This window comes from Perca fluviatilis, chromosome 6 (assembly GCF_010015445.1).
Source record: "Perca fluviatilis chromosome 6, GENO_Pfluv_1.0, whole genome shotgun sequence".
Taxonomy (NCBI): domain Eukaryota; kingdom Metazoa; phylum Chordata; class Actinopteri; order Perciformes; family Percidae; genus Perca; species Perca fluviatilis.
In genome coordinates, this window is record NC_053117.1 from 16,958,833 (window position 1) to 16,978,869 (window position 20,037).

The following is a 20,037-nucleotide window of genomic DNA, read 5'->3' on the forward strand; positions in this document are numbered from 1 at the left end:
GACTTTATAATGTCACAGTAACAAAGACTCTGAGGCTCAAGCCTCCCTTAACGGTGACCTCAGGGTAGAGACAGCCTACGGTGCTTGATCATCATTTAGCCTACCGATTGATACAGCCTAAAATACATCATGCTGTCAATAAACACATTCCGAGAGGCAGAACAACAAAAGCAGAAACTGGGAGACTGTATTATTTTCCTAACGTTACTCGTCGAAGTCATCGGTCGAAGTGCCCACTGCCCACTGCCAGTCAGACATCTGATGCAGGTACTACTGATCAGTACTCAGACAGATCCATACTGTCCATAGACAGTACACAGTATGGATCTGTCATGTTGTGTAGTGCGCTCCATATGTCAATGGTGCGCTCAGAGTGCGCTGCGGCTCTTCCGGTAGCGTCGGTCCTAGTGAATGCTTGTAGTGGTCCTGTCTAATCCTATATAAAATGACAACATCTATGTCATTTCTAAGTCAAATTAGGAACGAGAAGGCACACAGACACATTGAGTTTATTTTATAATCGTAGTTCGATTTTCATTTGTGAGAGTGGGAATAATGAAATATACCATATTTTACTCTTTGTGTACAGGCATATTTGAAGACACCTTATTTCCCAGAGTTTTAGCGTGACCTCTACTGCAGTTGAAAATACTTGGGAGCGGAGGTTGAATCCATTGATTTTTGACGATGTAACCCATCTCTCCAAGGATACGGTGACACTTTGAATGAGAAACCCCTTCATTGTGTGCATACCCATCGCAAGAAGGGCTTATGTGCTCCTCGCCGCTTGATTTCCGACTCGGGGTGCTCAGTGTTGTTGGGGTAGAGTCCGTTTCAGCTGCACTGCATCAACATGGTGAGTGTGACAGCAGCGAGCACCTGAACGCAACGCTTTCTCTCATTTGTCGCACTTCATTGATAGAGGATTAGTTGTTAATATCAGTTTTCATGCGGACATCTACTGCGACGTTGTTGACCGATTTATGTTCTCAGCCAGTTGTTTATTGTGATTGTATTGCAACGTTAGCTTAGCTTGCTAGCCACAGCAGGTTCTTGTATCCGGCCGGCTAGTGAGTGTAACGTTAGCTCTTTAGCTAGCGTTAGGATAACGTTACTGTTTTAAGTGGTATTCACTCACATACAGTGTTTGGGAGTACTGACGTTAGCTACCGTTGCAGGGTAAAGTGAGAGGTTAAAGATAAGTTCTGTGTACAAGTATGATTCATACCAACAAGCAGTAAGTTAAGCATGCCATTCAGCTGGCAGCAGGATACCTTTGGGGAAAAGTCAAGGTGTGTTCACCTACCTGACCGGTGCAGTTTGACCTCAGGATGCCCTCAGAGGAAGTGTTAAGCTCATTTGATGTAATGTATTTGTAATTTCACAAACATTGGTTGAGCACTGTCATAGTCAAATCTAATTTAATTTCAAGGGTTTTATAAAAACATGTCAGAAAATGGTTTCATCGTGAACTTACTGAGGGAAATTGATAGATGCTAACTGTGTGCACGTTTGGTTACCTTTTTGTATACATAATGCTAAGCAAAGAATCGGCAGTTATGATTGCATCAACGATGGTGTGCATTTGTTATAGCACCCAATGATCCCCAGATGTCCCTCTAAAACACAGTTGGTGTCTTGAATCTCAACACAACTGGCAAATAGGCCTGGGCAATATATCGTTGTTATATCGATATCGCGATATGAGACTAGATATCGTCTTAGATTTTGGATATCGTAATATGGTAAGTGGTGTCGTTTCCTAGTTTTACAGGCTGCATGACAATAAAGTGATGTAATTTTCTGAACTTACCAGACTGTTCTAGCTGTTCTATTATTTACGTTTACCCACTAAGTCATTAAATCATTTCTGGAGATTATTTATCAAAAATCTCATTGTGTAAATAACATTTTGTTAAAGCACCAATAGTCAACCATACAATATCGTCGCAATATCGACATCTAGGTATTTGGTCAAGAATATCGTGATATTTGATTTTCTCTATATCGCCCAGCCCTACTGGCAAACAACTCATTTGGACAATATCAACAGTAAGGTGGAGTGCTATTTAACAATATGGGGGAGCTCCAACACAATAAGGGAGTTTATTTTAGAGGTTTATTTTATTTAGTTTGGATTAGTGGTATGACTATGTAGGTGAGTTGATTTTTAATATTCTTCATATAATACAATCAGAATGTCCACAAACTGCTGATCTGTGACAACAGTTTGGACAGGAGGACAATAGTTGCCAGGCAGGTACTCATTCATGCTTCAAATCAAGCAGGTAGAACAATCAGATAAGGTCTGCACATTTCCATTTTGTTGTAGCACCACCAGGGTATACTGTAATACTATGGAAGGGGAGGGAAGAACAACCTAAGCTACAGTATTTCACAGAAATGACAAACATCCAGGGTGTCATCTAGTCTCTTACTACAATACGATATTAGACCCATTTTAATTGATATAGCTTACAGTATGTCCAATCTCTAACCACAGCTGCAATATTGCTATTAGAAAGTGTAGTCTGATTTTCAACACTCAGTAGTTGAACAGTTTACAGAGAAGGATTAAACACTCCCAAGAGTAGTCAAGATGAATGAAACCAGGGAAGCATCGGTCACTAAGGTGTTTTGCTGCTTCAAAGTTAGTTTTATGGACAAAATAGTAGTGAGGTGTTTGAGCTCTTACGGATGGTGGTTATCACTGCAGCTCCCACTCCCTACCCCCTACAGATTTCATTTGGTTGTTGTGGGAAAGGGGTCAAGCGGACTGGGAAAGATAAGAGAGTCCATGCTGGCTCAATTTCCCCCAGGCCTGAGATCCTAGCAGGGCCCCCACAGAGAATGGTCAGCATCCACCTTGGCCTATATAGCATGACCATTAGTCACACGCAGAATGTCTTGAGTCAGAGAGGTTGTGTTTGGTCACGCATCACATCATAGCGAGTATAATCGCCAAATTAATGGCACCCACTCTCCCCTCTGTGACTCCAGAAGAGGTATTGACTTTAGCTTTTGGAGCTTACTCCATGCTGAGTGACACTGGGGATCCCCATGACCAATCCAAAATCTAGGTCTAGTGTACAGGCCTGGCCTCATCACCTGTCCTGTCTAGGTGTCATTCACTTCCTCCTCCTACACCTACAGCAGTCTGATCCACACAAACTGAAAGTTACATTTAACTGACTTTATACTGTAGATGTCCACTAAAACAAGCGCTGAACTTAGCTAATGTCAGCTATCAGAACTAACGTTAGACTTTACTTCCGGTTTGAGAGCTCAGTTGAAGTCGGGAAAGCTGTTGCTGGAGATGTAATGTTACAGTAAAGCCAGAGGCTGACTGTGGTCAAGCCGTCATGGACGGCAACGGAGATGCTGGTGGGCGTTCTTCTTCTTCTCCAGCATTTAGTGGCAGACTAGAACACTTGTAGGTGTATACTACCCCCGGCAGGTCTGGAAGAATTGCATCCCCCGGTACCTACGGTACTGTAGAAAAACGAGTACCGTCACCTTTTTTAGAATTTTGGTATTGACTTGGTACCGAAGTACCGGGTCTCGTGACATCCCTAATATGAGGTTAGGTTACACTGTTCACCTAATTGCAGTGCAGCCCAAAACCCAATTTGTTGTACAATATTTAATTAAAGGCCCATTGAGAATGATCTGAAAGCTTAAGTAAACAGAAAACCAGAAGATGGTGAGCTGGGGCATCTTTTAATAAGTGTTTGTTGCTGGAAGGAGATATTATTGTGTGGCTCAGTAAGAAAAGAAAGACATGAAAGACATGAAAATTGCCAATAACTAATAGACATACAGTATTCTTTACGCTGCCCAAGAAAGGCCAAGCACCCGCTAGACTGACCCAGAGGACACATTTTCAGAATCTGCGTGTCAGCAGAGTGTGTATTTTACTTTACGTATGTCTTAATGGACCAACTATTCTCAAATTACCACCAAAGCGCACATTAGGCAACATGAAATTAACATTCTAAATTGTCCTTTTAGTGTGAATACGTAGCTCTATTGAGTAGAGTTGAGTTAGGGCAGGCCGTTTTGTTTAGCCTAATATGATGATCATGTTGAGAAAACAAAGACGGCTACAGGATTTATTTATTTTAAGGGGATGGGCTTTCACAAGTGTAGATTGACTGGTACATGCCCAGGTGCTAGTACAGATATAAGACTGTAAAAGAGAAAAATATAACTTATTGGAGATTAGTTGGCTAATGGTTCTCTTTGCTCAAGTGTGTGTGTAGGCACAGATATCAATGATCCACACTGATTTCCAAAAAGATAGGCCACCCCACAGACCTTACCTACAGTGAAAGGATAAAAGCGCACCATGATGGGAATGATTCTGGCCTCTTAAGCCTAAGTGAATATTGATCTAAGTGTGCTGGGTTGATATTGAGCTCCTTATGTTGCTAAATCTTTGGGTACCTACCACAGGAGTGCTGGCTGTTCATTCTATTTGGGAAAATGGAGGCTGACATTGTGACAGATGTTGCAGACAGAGTATAATTTAGTGAACATTGTGTTTGCACCACTAAATTTACTCAAATTAGAGTAGTTGGTTAGTTCATATTTTAATCCTGTATAATGAAAATAGTGACCAATGCATTCATTGTATCGAGGTAGGCTTAATGTGGCAATTTATTGTCCTTTTGTTTTTTGGTCACATTTAATGTTGTTGATCTTCTCTCTATAGGCTAAGTTATTTCAAATTGCATCAACCATACCTATCATGATATTGTACAATTTCTGGAAATGGAATCGAGAAACAGTTCATAAATAAAATAATCAAACATGAATGTAATTTTATCACTAATTTGGTGAATTAAACCTGCCAAAATACTATAAACTGTCTTACTCATTACCCACAATGGCCTAATGCAACCGGAGATATTAAAGGACTTTGGTAACAGTATAGAAAAATCTCTTCTGTTTGCCGAATCTCAATCACCACAAGGTGTGTGTCATCACGTCACAAGCCAATACTTGGTAATCACAGCAACCCCTAGCTGCAAATTGTAGACTTGTTTCACTAATCATGCAAGAGGCGTCTTAAGGGAGTCCCAGGCAATTAAGCATACCATGCTGTTTACCATGATGTCACATGAGAGATGTTAGGGACATCTGGTAGTCAATCACATGATTCGTGTGAATCAAGGTCTGAATCATGTTAAGGCACTGGTGATATAAGTATGTTGGTAGCCTAAAAAATGTCACATTCTCTTTGTGGTTCATCAACTCTGGGGGCCTTTTTAATTTGGAAATTGATACATTAAACACATATTGGACAGTCCCTCCAGAAAAATGCGATTGCATAATTCAATGCATAATCAGCCAAAGTCCGCATATTCATGCGGGGGCTGCATTTTTTCAAATATGCCGCACTTTCGCCGCATAAATTGCCGATTTCCGCGCAAAATATGCGGTGCTTGCATGATTTCATAATCCCCGCATTTTCGTTGCAAGTTGAAAAAATGTTGCGTTTACTTCACACAAGAGCAGCCATTTTCCCCTGTTGCCATGGGAACGTTATGAAGTGAGGTAATTACACGACGTGAACAGCATCGAAAAGCAGGGTGTTGGAGGTTGTATGTACTTGGATGTACTTTGAGTCTCTTAAGTTGGTATCCAATAAGAAAGCTATCTTAATATCTGATGTCTACTCAAATGTCTTTAACTGCTCCTGCTGTCTATATTATTAACGAATTTTGAAAGTCTGTATCTTTTGTATCTTTTATTTCCCTCTGTTTAGACTATTACTTTTATTTTTACTTTAATATTATATTTGTATATATTTTTGTATCTTATTTGTTTACTTATTGCAATGACTGAATATCTAAATATATTTTTGGAAATTAATTTTAAAAAAGCAGGGTTTTGGGGGAATCACTTTTTCTTCTCTTTTTCATCAAACCGCAGTTTTTGCAAGTTCCCGCAATTTTTGCAAGTTCCCGCAATTTTTGCAAGTTCCCGCAATTTCATCGCATAAAATTGCATAAATATCCCGCATATTCCATCACATTTTTTAAGAAAACGTGCCGCATAATCAAGGATTTTTGCCTGCAACAATCACAAAAAAACTCTGCGTTTTTCTGGAAGGACTGATTGGCTTCAGGTAATAGTAAAAAATAATAGAAAAAGAAGTGCTATGAGGAATCTCACATGGCCTGATTCATATTTTTGTTTTGACTGAATAATACATGTGTTTAACTCCTGGGTTCTATAGAGTGAACTGAAGGACATTCTGTGTTTGAGCTCTGGATCCTAATCAGGGTTGTGGAGCCTAATCTTTCAACAACTTTCCCTTCAACGGTATTTACAAAGAAAACATGCTGTGGAGTTTAATGTAGAAGGGTTTACCATGTAGCGCATGCTTTGTTATTGGCTGCATAATTAATCAAACACCTCACCTAGAGGAAAGAGCCATGCAGACTTGCCAATCAAAAGCATTTCTCATCTTGGGACCATGAATGTGCTTAGGACATTCATTGCAATGCACAACTAGATTTTGTTTACAAAGTGGAACTTTTGTGTGTGTGTGTGTGTGTGTGTGTGTGTGTGTGTGTGTGTGTGTGTGTGTGTGTGTGTGTGTGTGTGTGTGTGTGTGTGTGTGTGTGTGTGTGTGTGTGTGTGTGTGTGTGTGTGTGTGTGTGTGTGTGTGTGTGTGTGTGTGAGTGACGCCACGACTTTTTGAGCTGAGGTTGGTTGGTTGTAGAATTTCTGTCTTCAAATTGCGTTTGAAGCACTTTCTAAGGTACAATTGGAAGATAATTCTTCAGCCTTTAAGTTTATATAAACCTACCTGTACGTCAAATGTGTAAGTGCTTTATGGCATGTATAATTACTATTTGAATGTGAATTTAAACCTCCCATCCTATTTCCACAGGGTGTGATCGGTGTGCAGCTGGTGGTTACCATGGTAATGGCCAGTGTAATTCAGAAAATCATACCTCATTATTCCTTCGCAAGATGGCTACTCTGCAGTGGCAGGTAATGCAGAATCCTGTTGATGCGGTTTCAGATAGTTGCTGTTTCAGATAGTTTCTCTAAATGCTACAGTTTCATTTCTTCACTTTACTTCCCTCCTGAGAAGTGTAGTTCAAAACGAGTCCAGAACAACGGGACTCAAAATCTTTAGGCCGGCTGCACACTGGCTCCCTCGCGTGAGCGTGGCGTTTCTGTTGCGTGGGGGATGCGTGGCGTTTTCTGTCTTTACACACCAGAAACGTGTCTGACGCGGTGCTGCTGCTGCTAGCCTTGTCTATACACATGTATGTTTCCCATTGATAAAATAAAATACCATGTTAAACATATATACTGATTTGATTACAGCAAAGACAACATAGGCAGTATTGATGGCAAAATGGGCTACAGAATATTTCGTTCTGTATTGACGTGCAATATTTGAAAATCGATAATTATTATTTTTATTTTTTGTAATTACATTTATGTCAAAACCTAGAGACTTTCAAACATCGTGTCATTTATTAATATGTATTTGTGTCAGAATGACATATAAACATCTTTTCCTATTCTTTTTAGCCTGGAAACGCTTCCAACATGCTTGCATGTTGCGTGAAAAACAGGCATCAGTCCTATTTCTAGCATGCACGCGTTTTCGGCGCGGAGATGTGCGTGTCACGCAGGCAGTGTGCAAGCTCTAACCTGTTAACATGGGAGCCGAAATATAAACGGACACGCCACGCAGCCAGTGTGTAGCCGGCCTTACTCAGACGGCAGAGTGTTCAAAAGGGTTTAGATAGGAGAAGAAAAAGAATCATTAAATCATACTGCAAAGACTAAAGACCATCAAAATATTGGGATGACCCGAGAGGACGGTGCATATAAATGAAAGCGCCCGCCTCCTTTCCTCTAATTAGTGCCACATATGTTTTCCAGTAAACAACTTCTTGGAACACATTTTAATAATTCAAAATTTTTTCTTTTCAGTGCCGTGTTGAAAATGTTTTCGAAAACTTTTGGCCTAAGCAGAAGTCCTCGAGCGTCCCTCCAGAATATTTGTTCCATAATAAATAAATGTACAAGGGGAAAACGAGCTGTGCTCCTTCCATCCTCCTCTACCACGCAGAGTGCTTCTTAAGATGCTCTGACAAGAGGGGTTCTAAACAAAGTTAAGGAGGGTGCCTGAAATGTTCGTCTTCAAATGGATGCTATTAAATTAGCTCCTATTTTAACCTCAGTCCTTAAGCACAGATAACATTGCTGTTGTAAAGCCTCTCACAAGTGCTTATTTAGATATATCCAAGGTGCGTGTGTGTGTGAGAGAGAATCATGAAGCTCAGATCTATTACAAATGTAGGCTTTGAGTCATGTTCATAGAATCAAGACTTGATGTCACTGCTTTCAGAGAATGTTTAAATGCGATTTGTTTTAAAAAAAAATTTTAATATATATTATTGCTTTAAGGTGTGATGTAAAAGCAATTTAAGTAAGTGTATTCCCCAAGTGAACAGACAAGTGATTATGAAATGTCTCTTGTTTAAGTTCAAATCACTTTACCTACTATTTCCATACTTCAGAATCAATATAACTATGTTTACATTGTATGTTTTAATAATTGCATAGTAAGACAACAAATCTAGCTTCAGTGTTTATTTTGTTTTGAAATATCTGCTTTATTGTGTCCTCTTTTGATTCTTTCCTTCTCTGACCATGTCTGAGCCTGATTCCACATGTCTCTCCTTTTCTTTGTTCACAGTCTGCGGTGGTATCAGCACCCTACGGAAGATGAGTTGAGGAGCTTAGCTGGGAAACAAAAAGGACAGAAGAAGAAAGACAGGTAGGTAGAATGGGAGGCTGGAATGAAGAAGGGCTATTGTTTGGGGGTTGGGGAAAGGCAGTGGCACAGAGGAGGTACGAAAGGCACCCCTTTCATCAGAGAGGAAAGAAAAGATGAGAAGCAGACATTTGAGATGGATGGAGACCACAGGCATGTCGGCAAACCGATGAAGCCGATGTGTTTATTTGGCTCATTTAAAGCCTGTTTGAAGTAAGGAGACAGAAGTCTGTTTTTGTTGTTTTGTTCCTTTATGGCTCTTCATCAAGGCTCAGAGCTACTGGGCTTAGAAGTGGCCCCGTCTAGTGGATGTGAGGAAAGTTGGTCCTGTTTTATTTATTTTTTTGGAGCCATTACTATTAGGCTATTTTAGGGGATGACACTTTAAAAAGGATTGCATCTTCTCTGAAATCAAAGTTTCCCAAACAGCATTATGTCTTCAAAGTGGTCATATGTCAAGCTTTGATTCTGGAAGATGAGTTTCCATCAAGACTACTTTGCAATTTAAAAAAAAAAAAAACTACTATTCAACTTTTTGGGCTGCAGGTGGAAGGTGAACCATATGTTGAACACACAAATTAAGTGCTGTTTCCTTTGTGGTCTCCTTTTCAATGTGAATTTAAATTGAAGTTGCAACTGAAAGTTAATCCTTACTGTTCCTCATGGATTCCAGCTCCTAATTTAGGCAGTTTTTGTAGCGCAGTCCTTTCTCTGACCCTGTGTGAGGCAGGTCAAGGCTCTCTAGCACCACATGTTCAGTAATCCCCTTAAAGAAAAAGATGGACCACTGTCCTTTTGCCAGCTCGTGCCATGCAGCTCCGTTCCTTTGTTAACTGTCTGACTCCCTCAGTCAGGGGTCAAGCTGAGCCCCTTTTTTCCCGTCAGGTGCCTCACAAATGAAATCTGTCCAGGGCATGTTTGGCCCTAGAGTCTTACAGTGGTATTGTCCTGTGAATCCAGCGCACACACAGGGCTGAACAAACAAAGCCCAGAACTAAGGAGGCCCACCAGACAGCTCTTCAAGCCTAAAGAACTGCTCTTTATTTGCCTGCTGTTAGCGATTTAGCACTGCCTATGTATTGCCCCCGTCATGGGAGTAGTCCAGTAGTAACAAAAGTAACTAGACCTTTGCCAACTATTACATTAGGATGACTCCACTAAAATGATCTATTTCAGCATAGTCATGTGTTTTATAGTTTGTATCTCTTCCCAGGGTAAAAAAAATGTTAATGGTCTATAACTCTATATTTTTCAGTTGCTCGTTTCTGTTATCCTGACCCTAGTTGTTGTTTCGCTGCTCTCTCTTCTTTGCCCTAGGAAGTACAATGGTCACATAGACAATAAGCCACTAACCGTTCCCAAGGACATAGACTTACAGCTGGAGACGAAATGCATCACAGAAGTCGACACATTAGGTATATATCTAAATGAACACACGTCTAATAAAGAGCATTTAATAGTAACTTTCAATCACGCACTCTTAACGTTTGCATATACTGTGCTGTGCATGTTTTATTATTGAATATGTAGGTACAAATATACTCTCTATGCCCCCAGCGTTGCACTACTTCCCAGAGTTCCAGTGGCTGGTGGATTTCACGGTAGCGGCAACTGTGGTCTATCTGATAACAGAACTCTACTACAGTGTGGCTCAGCCCTCGGGAGAGATGAACATCAGTGTGGTCTGGTGCCTGCTAGTACTCGCTTTTGTCATGTATCCTTACATCAGTCACTTTCTACATCTTGATTAGCCTTTTTTTCATGAGAATGTCAAATCTCATCCGTGTTTTGGTGTAAACTGTTTTTTAAATTGATAACACAACATTTATGCTGTACGTTATGTAGGTGGGTTAACCTTTGAGGTTTCAGCTGAACAAACCTGTTTTCATTGGACTCTCCTCTGCACTCACACATTTTTCATTATTTTCACTTTCACCATGCTATATATGTCATAGGTTAACATCTCTTTGTCTATAAGAGAGCAAATCATTCCAGCTTGATTGTGTGGATGCAGCAGTGGCAGAGAGAGACTATAAAATGACTGCTAAAGCTCCTACTGGCCTGACCGCCAGGACCTTTATCCTCCACAGCTACCTGCTATTTTGCTATGCTGAATGATGTTTAAATGATATGAATTATCTTTGCCACCAACCACAGGGATCAATCTTTCCAGTGCTCCTGGTCGTCAGTGCAGCGCGGTCAGATGGTGTGTCATTTCCTGCCTACGTCGGAGATTGGAGGCCCAATTTTCACAGCCCAACAAACTGATATGCTTGGGGGGGAAAAGGACAGACTGCGGACTAGATGAAATGGCACTATGAAGATTTGGGAATATGTTGGCTCAATATAAGTGTTAATGGGACACTTGATTTCAGTTTTCCTATTTCAGCTCTGATGATATGTTTAAGACTCTTGCCAGCTCTACTGCCTTAACCTTCACTGATTACCCTGGAGCAGCATGCCGTTGCTCTTCAAGTATCTGCATGTAATGGTAGCTTGCATTTCCCCTTGTTTACTGAAATGTATAAATGTGACTACATACCCTCACCTTTGGCCAATGTTGACAGACTAACCCTGTGGTATATTAATTGTAGTCCACCACATGATAGCTTAAACGTCTCTTTTAAAAATCATGCTGGCTCGAACTTGTCTGGTTAGTGTTTATATAGTCTATAGCCTTGACTTATCACTTCCGGATTGCATGCATTTTCACCGTTTCCATCCACTTTCTTTGTTGGAATTTTCTGTTGGATTTATTAGGACTATGGTAAACTGTTCCTCATATCTCTGCATGATAAATTGAGACAGATAACTAGTCTCTGTCCATTCAGAGTTTTCTCTCGCACGACTACTTTGCAAGCGGCTCTGTGCAGAGCTTAGCACCGCCCATGACGATTGTGATTGGTTTAAAGAAATGCCAATAAACCAGAGCACGTTTTTCTCCCATCCCGGAATGCTGTGTGGACTAGCTCCGCAGCATGTGGATGGTCTGGCAAAGCGTGACTAGTGTTTATACAGCTGTCTTCACAGTACTGAATATAAGTGGGGAAGACTCCACTGGATTGAATACCATTCTTAAAAATGGACTAAAAGGGAGTGAAAGTTTTGGCATGCTGTCACCTGAAGTGTTGCAGAAAGTGAGACTTGTATCTCCTTGGCAAACAGAGTTTGCCTTAGAAAAATGCTTTCCTTAGCTTACTGGTACAAGGTTGACAGGAACACACTTAAATACTATTCCATCCTCATGACACACATAGATGCCAAAGACCCTCACATACCCACACGTGATGGGAAGCAGGGTTTGTGTGGCATTAAGGGGTCAAAAGTTCGCACGGGGGCCTGTAAGAATGTACAAACTTTGTACAGTACTTGTGTAAAGGTGTGGTGAATAGCTATGTTCTAAGAAAGTGTATTGGTTGATTGCTAAGACATATTTCTGTTCCCCTTGAACCTGTACAAGGCATTGCAAATATATCTACAAAGCAGTTGGGATTTGCTTTATATGCCAGTGGGCTGCTGGAGATGTTTTTCCTTGACTCTGTCCCCACAGCAAGACCCTTTTCTCTCTAACCGCCCACTATTTCAAGCTGGAGGAAGGAGGGGAACGTTCACTCTGCATTACTTTTGCTTTCTTCTTTTTTGTCAAAGCCATGGCCATTCTCATTGTCACTGAAAACTACCTGGAGTTCGGTCTGGAGACAGGCGAGTGCTTCAAAATGCTTTTCTTTCACAAATCACCTTGTTGGTAAAAAACAAATGTTATTACTTTTGGCCCCAGTGAGTGAGTCACTCTCAAACATTTTTTCATGTCTAGGTTTTGCAAACTTCTCTGACAGTGCTCTACAGTTTCTGGAGCACCAGGGCTTAGAGTCCCAGTAAGTATCAGTATTCTCACTGTATCATTTTTGTTTTCTCAGCCTTCATGAATTTTTTATGACGAATGACGATGAAACTACAGTAGTATCTCACGATGTGTTTTCTCTTTCACAGGGGTCCCATATCTAAACTCACCTTCAAGCTGATCCTGGCCCTGCTCTGCTCCCTGATTGGAGCATTTCTAACTTTCCCCGGTCTACGATTGGCCCAGATGCACCTAGATGCACTCAATCTGACCACAGCCAAATTTACACAGTGAGTCCACTGCAGGAATTGTCTTCATTTCTGGGTCCACTCATGTATTTTTCATTTAATACATTTGATGTCTTCCTTATCCTTAATAATAAGGGCAGAAACGGTGCAAAGTCAAGGAAATTTTTTTTCTGAAATGCTACCTTTTAAATCCATTCCTGGTCAGGAAAAAAATGTGCTTTATTTTTTTTACTTTTGCTGGCTGCTTTAGTGGCCCTTTTCTAGGCTCAGCCTTTAGTGTGTGTGTGGTCCAAATGTTTATCCTCACTCATTTTCTGTGGTATTTTTGGATGAAAACATAACTTTCATTTCATCTCACACAAATGAATTAATTGTTCACTGGAATATACATGTTTCTGATGATGATGGAAACGGCTTTAGGATAGTCTTATATGGAAAAGCTGTTCTCGGCTTCATTAATACACAATGTGCTCAAATTGGCCACTAACAGTGCCCAAGTACCTGACTGCCCTATCTTGGAGTACCAAGAAGCCAAATATAGTGCAGTTGTTGTACGTGTCTCCCACTATTCAGAGCGTGTCAGATACGAGCGAGCACCCTGTGAGTCAGATGGAGACTTCCTCAGTTGGGGCAGATTTCTATTTCAGAACTCACTGGGTGGCATGTCTATGACCATGATAGGGGGTGCAGAGCACGGAGCACGTCGCATCTAGATAATCCACTTTGGCATAGCAGACTCTCCAAAATGGCCTCCTCTTCCATTCCCCCCCTCTTAACTGTCATGAGCTTACATCCTCAGACGCTGTCACTAGCAGGGATTATCTCCCAAGCCCTTCAAAATCTGTGGCTTGGTTATCTTCTCACCCCTCTCGTGGAAAGTTGCATTGATAGCATGGACCTTTAGTTCTCATTATGTTAACTTCAAATTGAGATTAAAAAGCAAAAGATTTCAGTGAGCTAGTTGCTTCATTTTTCTCAAATGCATGGGAGTTATTCATCATGGTTTTCAGCAAGCATGCTCTTTGGATTTCCTTCAGCGGTCAAATATTTCTGTAATTATCAGAAGTCTTCTGAGACACTTGCTGTAGAGGAGGACAAGTTGTTGGATGTTTTTTCAGCGTCTAGCATTATTATTGGTCTAACTGGGCATCTTCTCCTTCCCCTGCCTTTTTCTATAGGACTCTGCTTCATGTCAACTTCCTCTCCCCTCTTATCATGGTCTTGTTGTGGGTGAAGCCCATTACCAAGGACTACCTAATGAACCCCACTCTGGAGAAGGAGAATGTGCCTTTGTAAGTTAAAGGAATTATCTTGTTCCAACAATCCATTAAATGTCTGATCCAGATGTACACAACACTGCAAGTTCACTTGTACACCCTGCATTTGATTTCATTAATCACATTTCTCCTACTTATGAATATACATGTATGTTCTGCGTGCCATGACTGGACACATTCTTATGTATATATTTAGCCATCGTCAAAAGCAAACTAATTTGAAAAGAAGATATTTACCCTTTTTGTTGTTATTTGTTACTATTTGTAAACTTCAAGTTATGTAAAAGTTTCCAAACATATTATTTGCCAATAGTTGTAATAATTGAGCAGGGATAATGAGCTCAATGGTAAAATGTTTAGTAGCTCATGTATGAGATTGCATTAACATTTCTTGCAAACGAGTGTGCTAAAGGTGTACTGTTGATTGATCGGCACCTGGTGGCCAAGCCAGTTGGACTCCCTTGATATCTAGGAAGCTAATTACCTGTCATTCAAACAAGAGGGATGGGACAACAATGGCAAGCTGTGAAAATAAAAAGTATTTTGGCTTTTGTGCAGGAATATGGATGTTAACAATGCAAACGGCAGTTATGAAAATGGGATTTACAACGGTTCAATGAGATAAGCAATGTATTCAGCTTTTAGATGAAGTGACAATACACACATTGTCTACTTGGGTTCAAATTAGACTGTAAACAAATGTAGTCATACCTCAAGGAAAGCTCTTTATTGTGTCTCTAACTGCTGTCATTTGTTAGCAGGTTATTCGTTCTAAGATAAGCTCTTTCTTTGTTCCAAGTTTGAATTCTGTCACGTGTCAACTTCTTTCTGCTGTGATACCATCCAGGTCAAACATGATAAAGCCTGATTTCATGTTACAGTAACCCCTTTTCACCTTTTTATCTCTCACCTCTTTTACTTTTCTTCGGAGTTGTTTATGACTCCTTTGCTCTTACTATCTTTCCTTCTCATCGTCGCTGCTTAACATCCAAATGATATAGCAGATGCATGATGCGTTGAGTTCAGGTCATCCCTTCATCATGTGTCCCGTCTTACTCACTCCTGTCTTTCCTATTAATACCAGGATGACTGAGGATACGTACGATACGCTGCGGTTATGGGCCATCATACTGATGTGTATACTCCGGCTCGCTATGATGAGACATCATTTGCAGGCCTACCTCAACCTGGCCCAGAAGGGTGTGGACCAGATGAAGAAGGAAGCGGGGCGGATAAGTACCGTTGACCTGCAGAAGATGGTGAATAAGATGATTATTTTTTTTATATATATATATTACCCTTCTTTAATTCTGCATCAATTTAGAAATACGAAATGATAAATGTATCCCATTTAACCCTTGGCATACTGTTGGAAGGGATTAAGAGGCAGAGCAGTGTTATGATTCAAAGTAAATGCTTAGATGGAGTCACTTTGCAGGTTTTCGCAGAGGTGGAGAAATTTAGCAGTAAGCCAATTTCCCTTTTTAAAAGCAAATATAGACACATTTAGGACCCTGTCTTTGTGAATTAAGGAACAGAGCACAAAACTCAGTCATCCATCTACAGGAAATGCATTATGCAGGAGGCATGCAGCCCACCTGTGGTGCACTTGGAAATTGGATACATTATCAGTGAGCGTGTTTGGGACTGGCATCAGTTGTGGCCAAACACATCAGTTCCTCCTATCATTCTCTTTTTAAATTTCCGACATGTACTGACCGTACACCGGCCAGTGCAGACGAGCATACCCTGTCTTACAACTCGTATTCGTGTTCACAATGTGCAAAGAGACAAATATTATTATACATTAAAGTCCAAATTAGAATATATGGCGCTGCAAATACAGGTGTGCTGTCAAGAGTGTCTGTTTAGTTAAATTTCATTTCTTGACTTAGTGAAAGAGTGGTGGTCTACAACAGACTGTGAGAGAAAATGTCTGGCAAAGTTTCTGTCATTTAAAAACGCCATTTTCCAATAAGATATAACATTATTAAAACTGATATTGGCCAGTAGGCCGAGATCCGTGTAATGCTGCATCCCTACATTTGATGACGTTTGAGGAGAAACAAAAAGCAGCTATGTGTTTGGTGTTAAACCTCCAGGTCTTGCACCGTACTTTGTTAAACAATATGTGTAAAACCCTATAGTAATGCTATTCTTCCTCTCTTATTTCACTCAGGTTGCACGTGTTTTTTACTACTTGTGTGTAATCGCCCTACAGTATGTGGCACCACTGGTGATGCTGCTGCACACAACTTTGCTGCTAAAAACCTTAGGTGAGTCATGCACTGCTTGATGATTTTCCGGTTTACAATATCTCTTTGCCTTTCCATAAATCCAAGCGGTTTTCCTCCATTGTCTTATTTATTACAGGTGGACACTCCTGGTGGGTCTCTCCTGAAGAAGACCTGCCTTGCGTCTATGAAATGAACTCTGACTCTGTGATGGGGGCGGCACCATTAGCAGCCCCAACACCCGCTTCAGTGGTAGAAACAGGAGCCCGGGCGTCAGTAGCCCAGCTGTCAGTGGCCCTGGGAGGCCTGCGGACTGTCTTCAGCCCCTTGCTTTTCCGGGGCCTCTTCTCCTTCTTTACTTGGTGGATTGCTGCATGCCTCTTCTCCACCTCACTCTTTGGCCTCTTTTACCATCAGTATCTCATGGCAGCATAGCATCACCAACCCCACAGTGGCAGCCAGACTCCCACAGGGCTGCTGCGTGTTCGGTCTGATCAGAAAGGACTGACTGGGGGCAACGGAGGCATATTGATGACTCTGCTCCACGACTCCTCCTTCCCTCCCTCTCTCCCTCCCTCCCTTCCTTAGACCAACTCGACAACGACTGACCATATCATCAGAGCTCCTGGTTCGACTTCCAGTGCTTCCTCCACAGATGAGTCTGTGAACTCTTGTCATTGTTTTTACTACAACGATCACTACCTTTTTTTTAATTTTAAAAAGCAGGATTTATAAAGCTTAATAACAGACTAAAGAAGAATATTATTCAGTGTCTGTGGTGTATTGGCAGAGTAATGCTAAATTGGTCTAGTTTGCTGTGTGAAATTTGGCTGATATGAGTTAAAATAATGTACCTCAGATGCTGATTGCAATTCATTTTACGTGTTGAAATGTGGTGTGGCAGTTCCACCAGTGTTAAGGGAAAGTTTAATTAATGTTGTTGTTCATATTTGTTTTTCACAACTGATCTCTTGTAACGAGTTTGATCCATCAACATCTTCAGAACCATGATGTCTTTTAACTTTGGAAAGTCCTAAATGCAGCCTCCTATAGCTTCGTGCATGTACTGAAGTGTGCAGAGTCGATTTCAGTCCGTTATCCTCCTATTTAAATCCTTTTATTTTCAGTGGTCACTGATGTTTCTTTAAGCTAGTATTGGCAAAGAATAACATCGCAGAGTTATCCAGGAACCACTACGGGAGGTATACTGCGTGACTTGGTGCAGTTTGGTTGGTACTAAGGCCTTGACGTTAGGAGTCATGCAACCATCTATATTCCAGTCTGTATCACAGTCCATGATGGGGCTAATTTTCCACAGTGATACATTGTAAAGAAGCTACATTTAGGTGAAAAAACATAATTGAATCTGGAGATGTCCTTGGAGGCTAATATGTGATTAGCCCAAAATCACCTTTTATGTTTTCCTCGTGTTTTCGTACATTTTGGGGAAACAAATAACTGACATATTTGTGTCCCATGTGCGTCTTTTGATCATTTGTTTTTAAGCAAAATTGCTTTGTTTGTTTACTCACATGTCTATAATCCATTGCCACGGACCACAGAAGTGTCTAAAATAGTCTTAAAAAGTCTCTGTCTGTAGGAGGAGGAAGAGGAGGAGGAGGAGGAGGGGGGAGGGGCAGCCTATTTCCAGAATGGCTGTCAGCTAAACGGGGTCTGAGGGTGGACAACTGAAGAAAAGCTGTACCTGAAGAGGAGATGTTAAACTCATGGGGAGACATCTCATTGACTTGAAGTTGATGTATGTAAATGTTTATTTGGCGTCGTGACCTCCCTGGTTTTAACTGAGCCATTTTAGAAGCTATGAGAGAATTTGAAGCTCTTTTTTTCTGAGCAGCAGAGATGATTTAAAGGGAGGACAGCACTGAGGGCTCAGTCAAGATATGTGCTTGTGTCTGTGTGTCTGTCTGCATGTATAGGATCTCTGCTGTAGGTCAGCTGTAATCCGAAAGGGCATTGTGATCAAGAGGAGATGATGTCACCTACTGTTGATAAGCTACTGCCTTTTATGTTCTGCTTTCTTTCTTTTTTACTTTTACCCATCCATTGCTTTTTAACTCATCTGAGAACAAACATTTTGTTATAGTTTTTTCTAATGGATCAAATTGTGAATTTGTAAAAGTTTAAATTTTTAAAATGGTGCCAATTGAGTCTGTTTCCCTGTCCCAATGGCTATAGATTTGGTGTCTGCTAGTGTTTGGAACTATAACTGGACTACATCTCTGTGGCCTTCTTTTTTCTGTAATTCCATCTTCATAAGGAGGGAGTCCCAAGCCCTGGTTCACAACAAGACTTAAAGGAATGAACTGTCTTTGCATACTGTTATACTGCATACTCTTTGGTGGGTAAATGTATGCACAGTCATTGTGCTATACACCGGGCCAATATGATTGTCCAGTCCATTCAGGAATGTAGGGTACGTGGTGCCAGGTAGATTACAGAATACACAATCTTGTGTTTCTCTGGCGTTTTTATTTCATTATTATATTATAGAGCTGTACTTGGGGTACTACAAAATCAAACCGCATCATATCACATTTTTTAGCTCCTGATGTCGAAAGTCTTAGCTTCGGTTTTGTCTGTTTTTAAATGATGGGGAATATGCACATAATGAATGTATCTATCCTGCCTAATTTCTAAATTGTTTTCATGAGAATGATTTGTATGGTGAGTTAATTTAACACCCCCTGCCCTTCCTGAACCCTTTACTTGTCTACTACCATCTGTAAAATGTACCTTTCAAACTAAATCTAATTTGTCCTAATGACTGTTTGTATTGATCAATTTATCTTTGTTTTTGTATTTATAACACATGTCGAGGCCTGTAAGCATTTCTAATTTTAACAGCAAACACTTTATTTTGTTATTGGAAAGTGTGATGGCTTAAATCAGTTTTGAAGACGTGTTTGACAAATCATTTACAGATTAACCTTTTTTAATGGTCTGGTCCGTTAAGAAGTAGCTGGGATACTTTCAGAATTCAGTGACCTGATGAGGCAATGTTTCTTCTTTGTTACCACTGAAAGTGTTTATTATTCATTGTTGAGTTCACAAAGTAAATCACATTGTTCTTTCATGTATTTATTTCTGCTTTAGATTTTGTCTTAAATAAATTATGTTCTTTACTATGTCCTTTTTTTGTTTTATCTTTTGCCCTCACTTCATATATGGCCTTAGCAGTATCACAACAGGGAGATGGTAAATTCAAAGCAAATATCTAAGCAGTTGTTTTAAGTGTTAAAGGAACCGCTTATAATTGGGTCAGCTTATAGTGTAAAGAGGTCTCGGATGGATTTATTGTCAAAGTCTGTAAATACGGCAGAGAAACCGGAGTTTGGATATTTAATATATCCATATTCACTTGAATTTGTCAATAAAGTCAATAAATTGAAAAAAAAATGACAGCAAGTCAGTTTTCCCATTGAAGTTTGATGATATACTCTGGCCCATACAATAAATGACTAACATCTTCAGGAGGATGCCTCACCAAAGACTGGTAAATGTCCTCTTGTTGACTCTCATTCTCTCCTTTCCTCCAAATCATGCCAACAGGATGAAAAGTCCTTGAAATGTGGTTTAAAACAAAGAGCTAATTATTCGGCAT

The 20,037-nt window shown here is 40.5% G+C and overlaps 1 protein-coding gene across 1 annotated transcript; it reads left to right on the forward strand.

The window, feature by feature from the left end:
• Nucleotides 1–624: 624 nt before the first annotated feature.
• On the forward strand, nt 625–19,563 carry tmem161b (transmembrane protein 161B). Its single transcript, XM_039803345.1, has 12 exons — nt 625–856; nt 6,905–7,008; nt 8,738–8,818; nt 10,133–10,230; nt 10,373–10,529; nt 12,366–12,517; nt 12,630–12,690; nt 12,806–12,946; nt 14,083–14,196; nt 15,266–15,440; nt 16,361–16,457; nt 16,555–19,563. Exons 1-12 carry the CDS (start codon nt 854–856, stop codon nt 16,848–16,850), a joined length of 1,479 nt encoding a protein of 492 aa, XP_039659279.1. The 5' UTR covers nt 625–853; the 3' UTR covers nt 16,851–19,563.
• The last annotated feature ends 474 nt before the right edge of the window (nt 19,564–20,037 follow it).

Excerpts from the sequence above, each read along its gene's own strand:
- tmem161b (XM_039803345.1), top strand. Across the intron at positions 8,819-10,132 it reads GGACAGAAGAAGAAAGACAG|GAAGTACAATGGTCACATAG; the intron begins GTAGGTAGAATG and ends TCTTTGCCCTAG. Across the intron at positions 12,518-12,629 it reads GGAGTTCGGTCTGGAGACAG|GTTTTGCAAACTTCTCTGAC; the intron begins GCGAGTGCTTCA and ends TTTCATGTCTAG.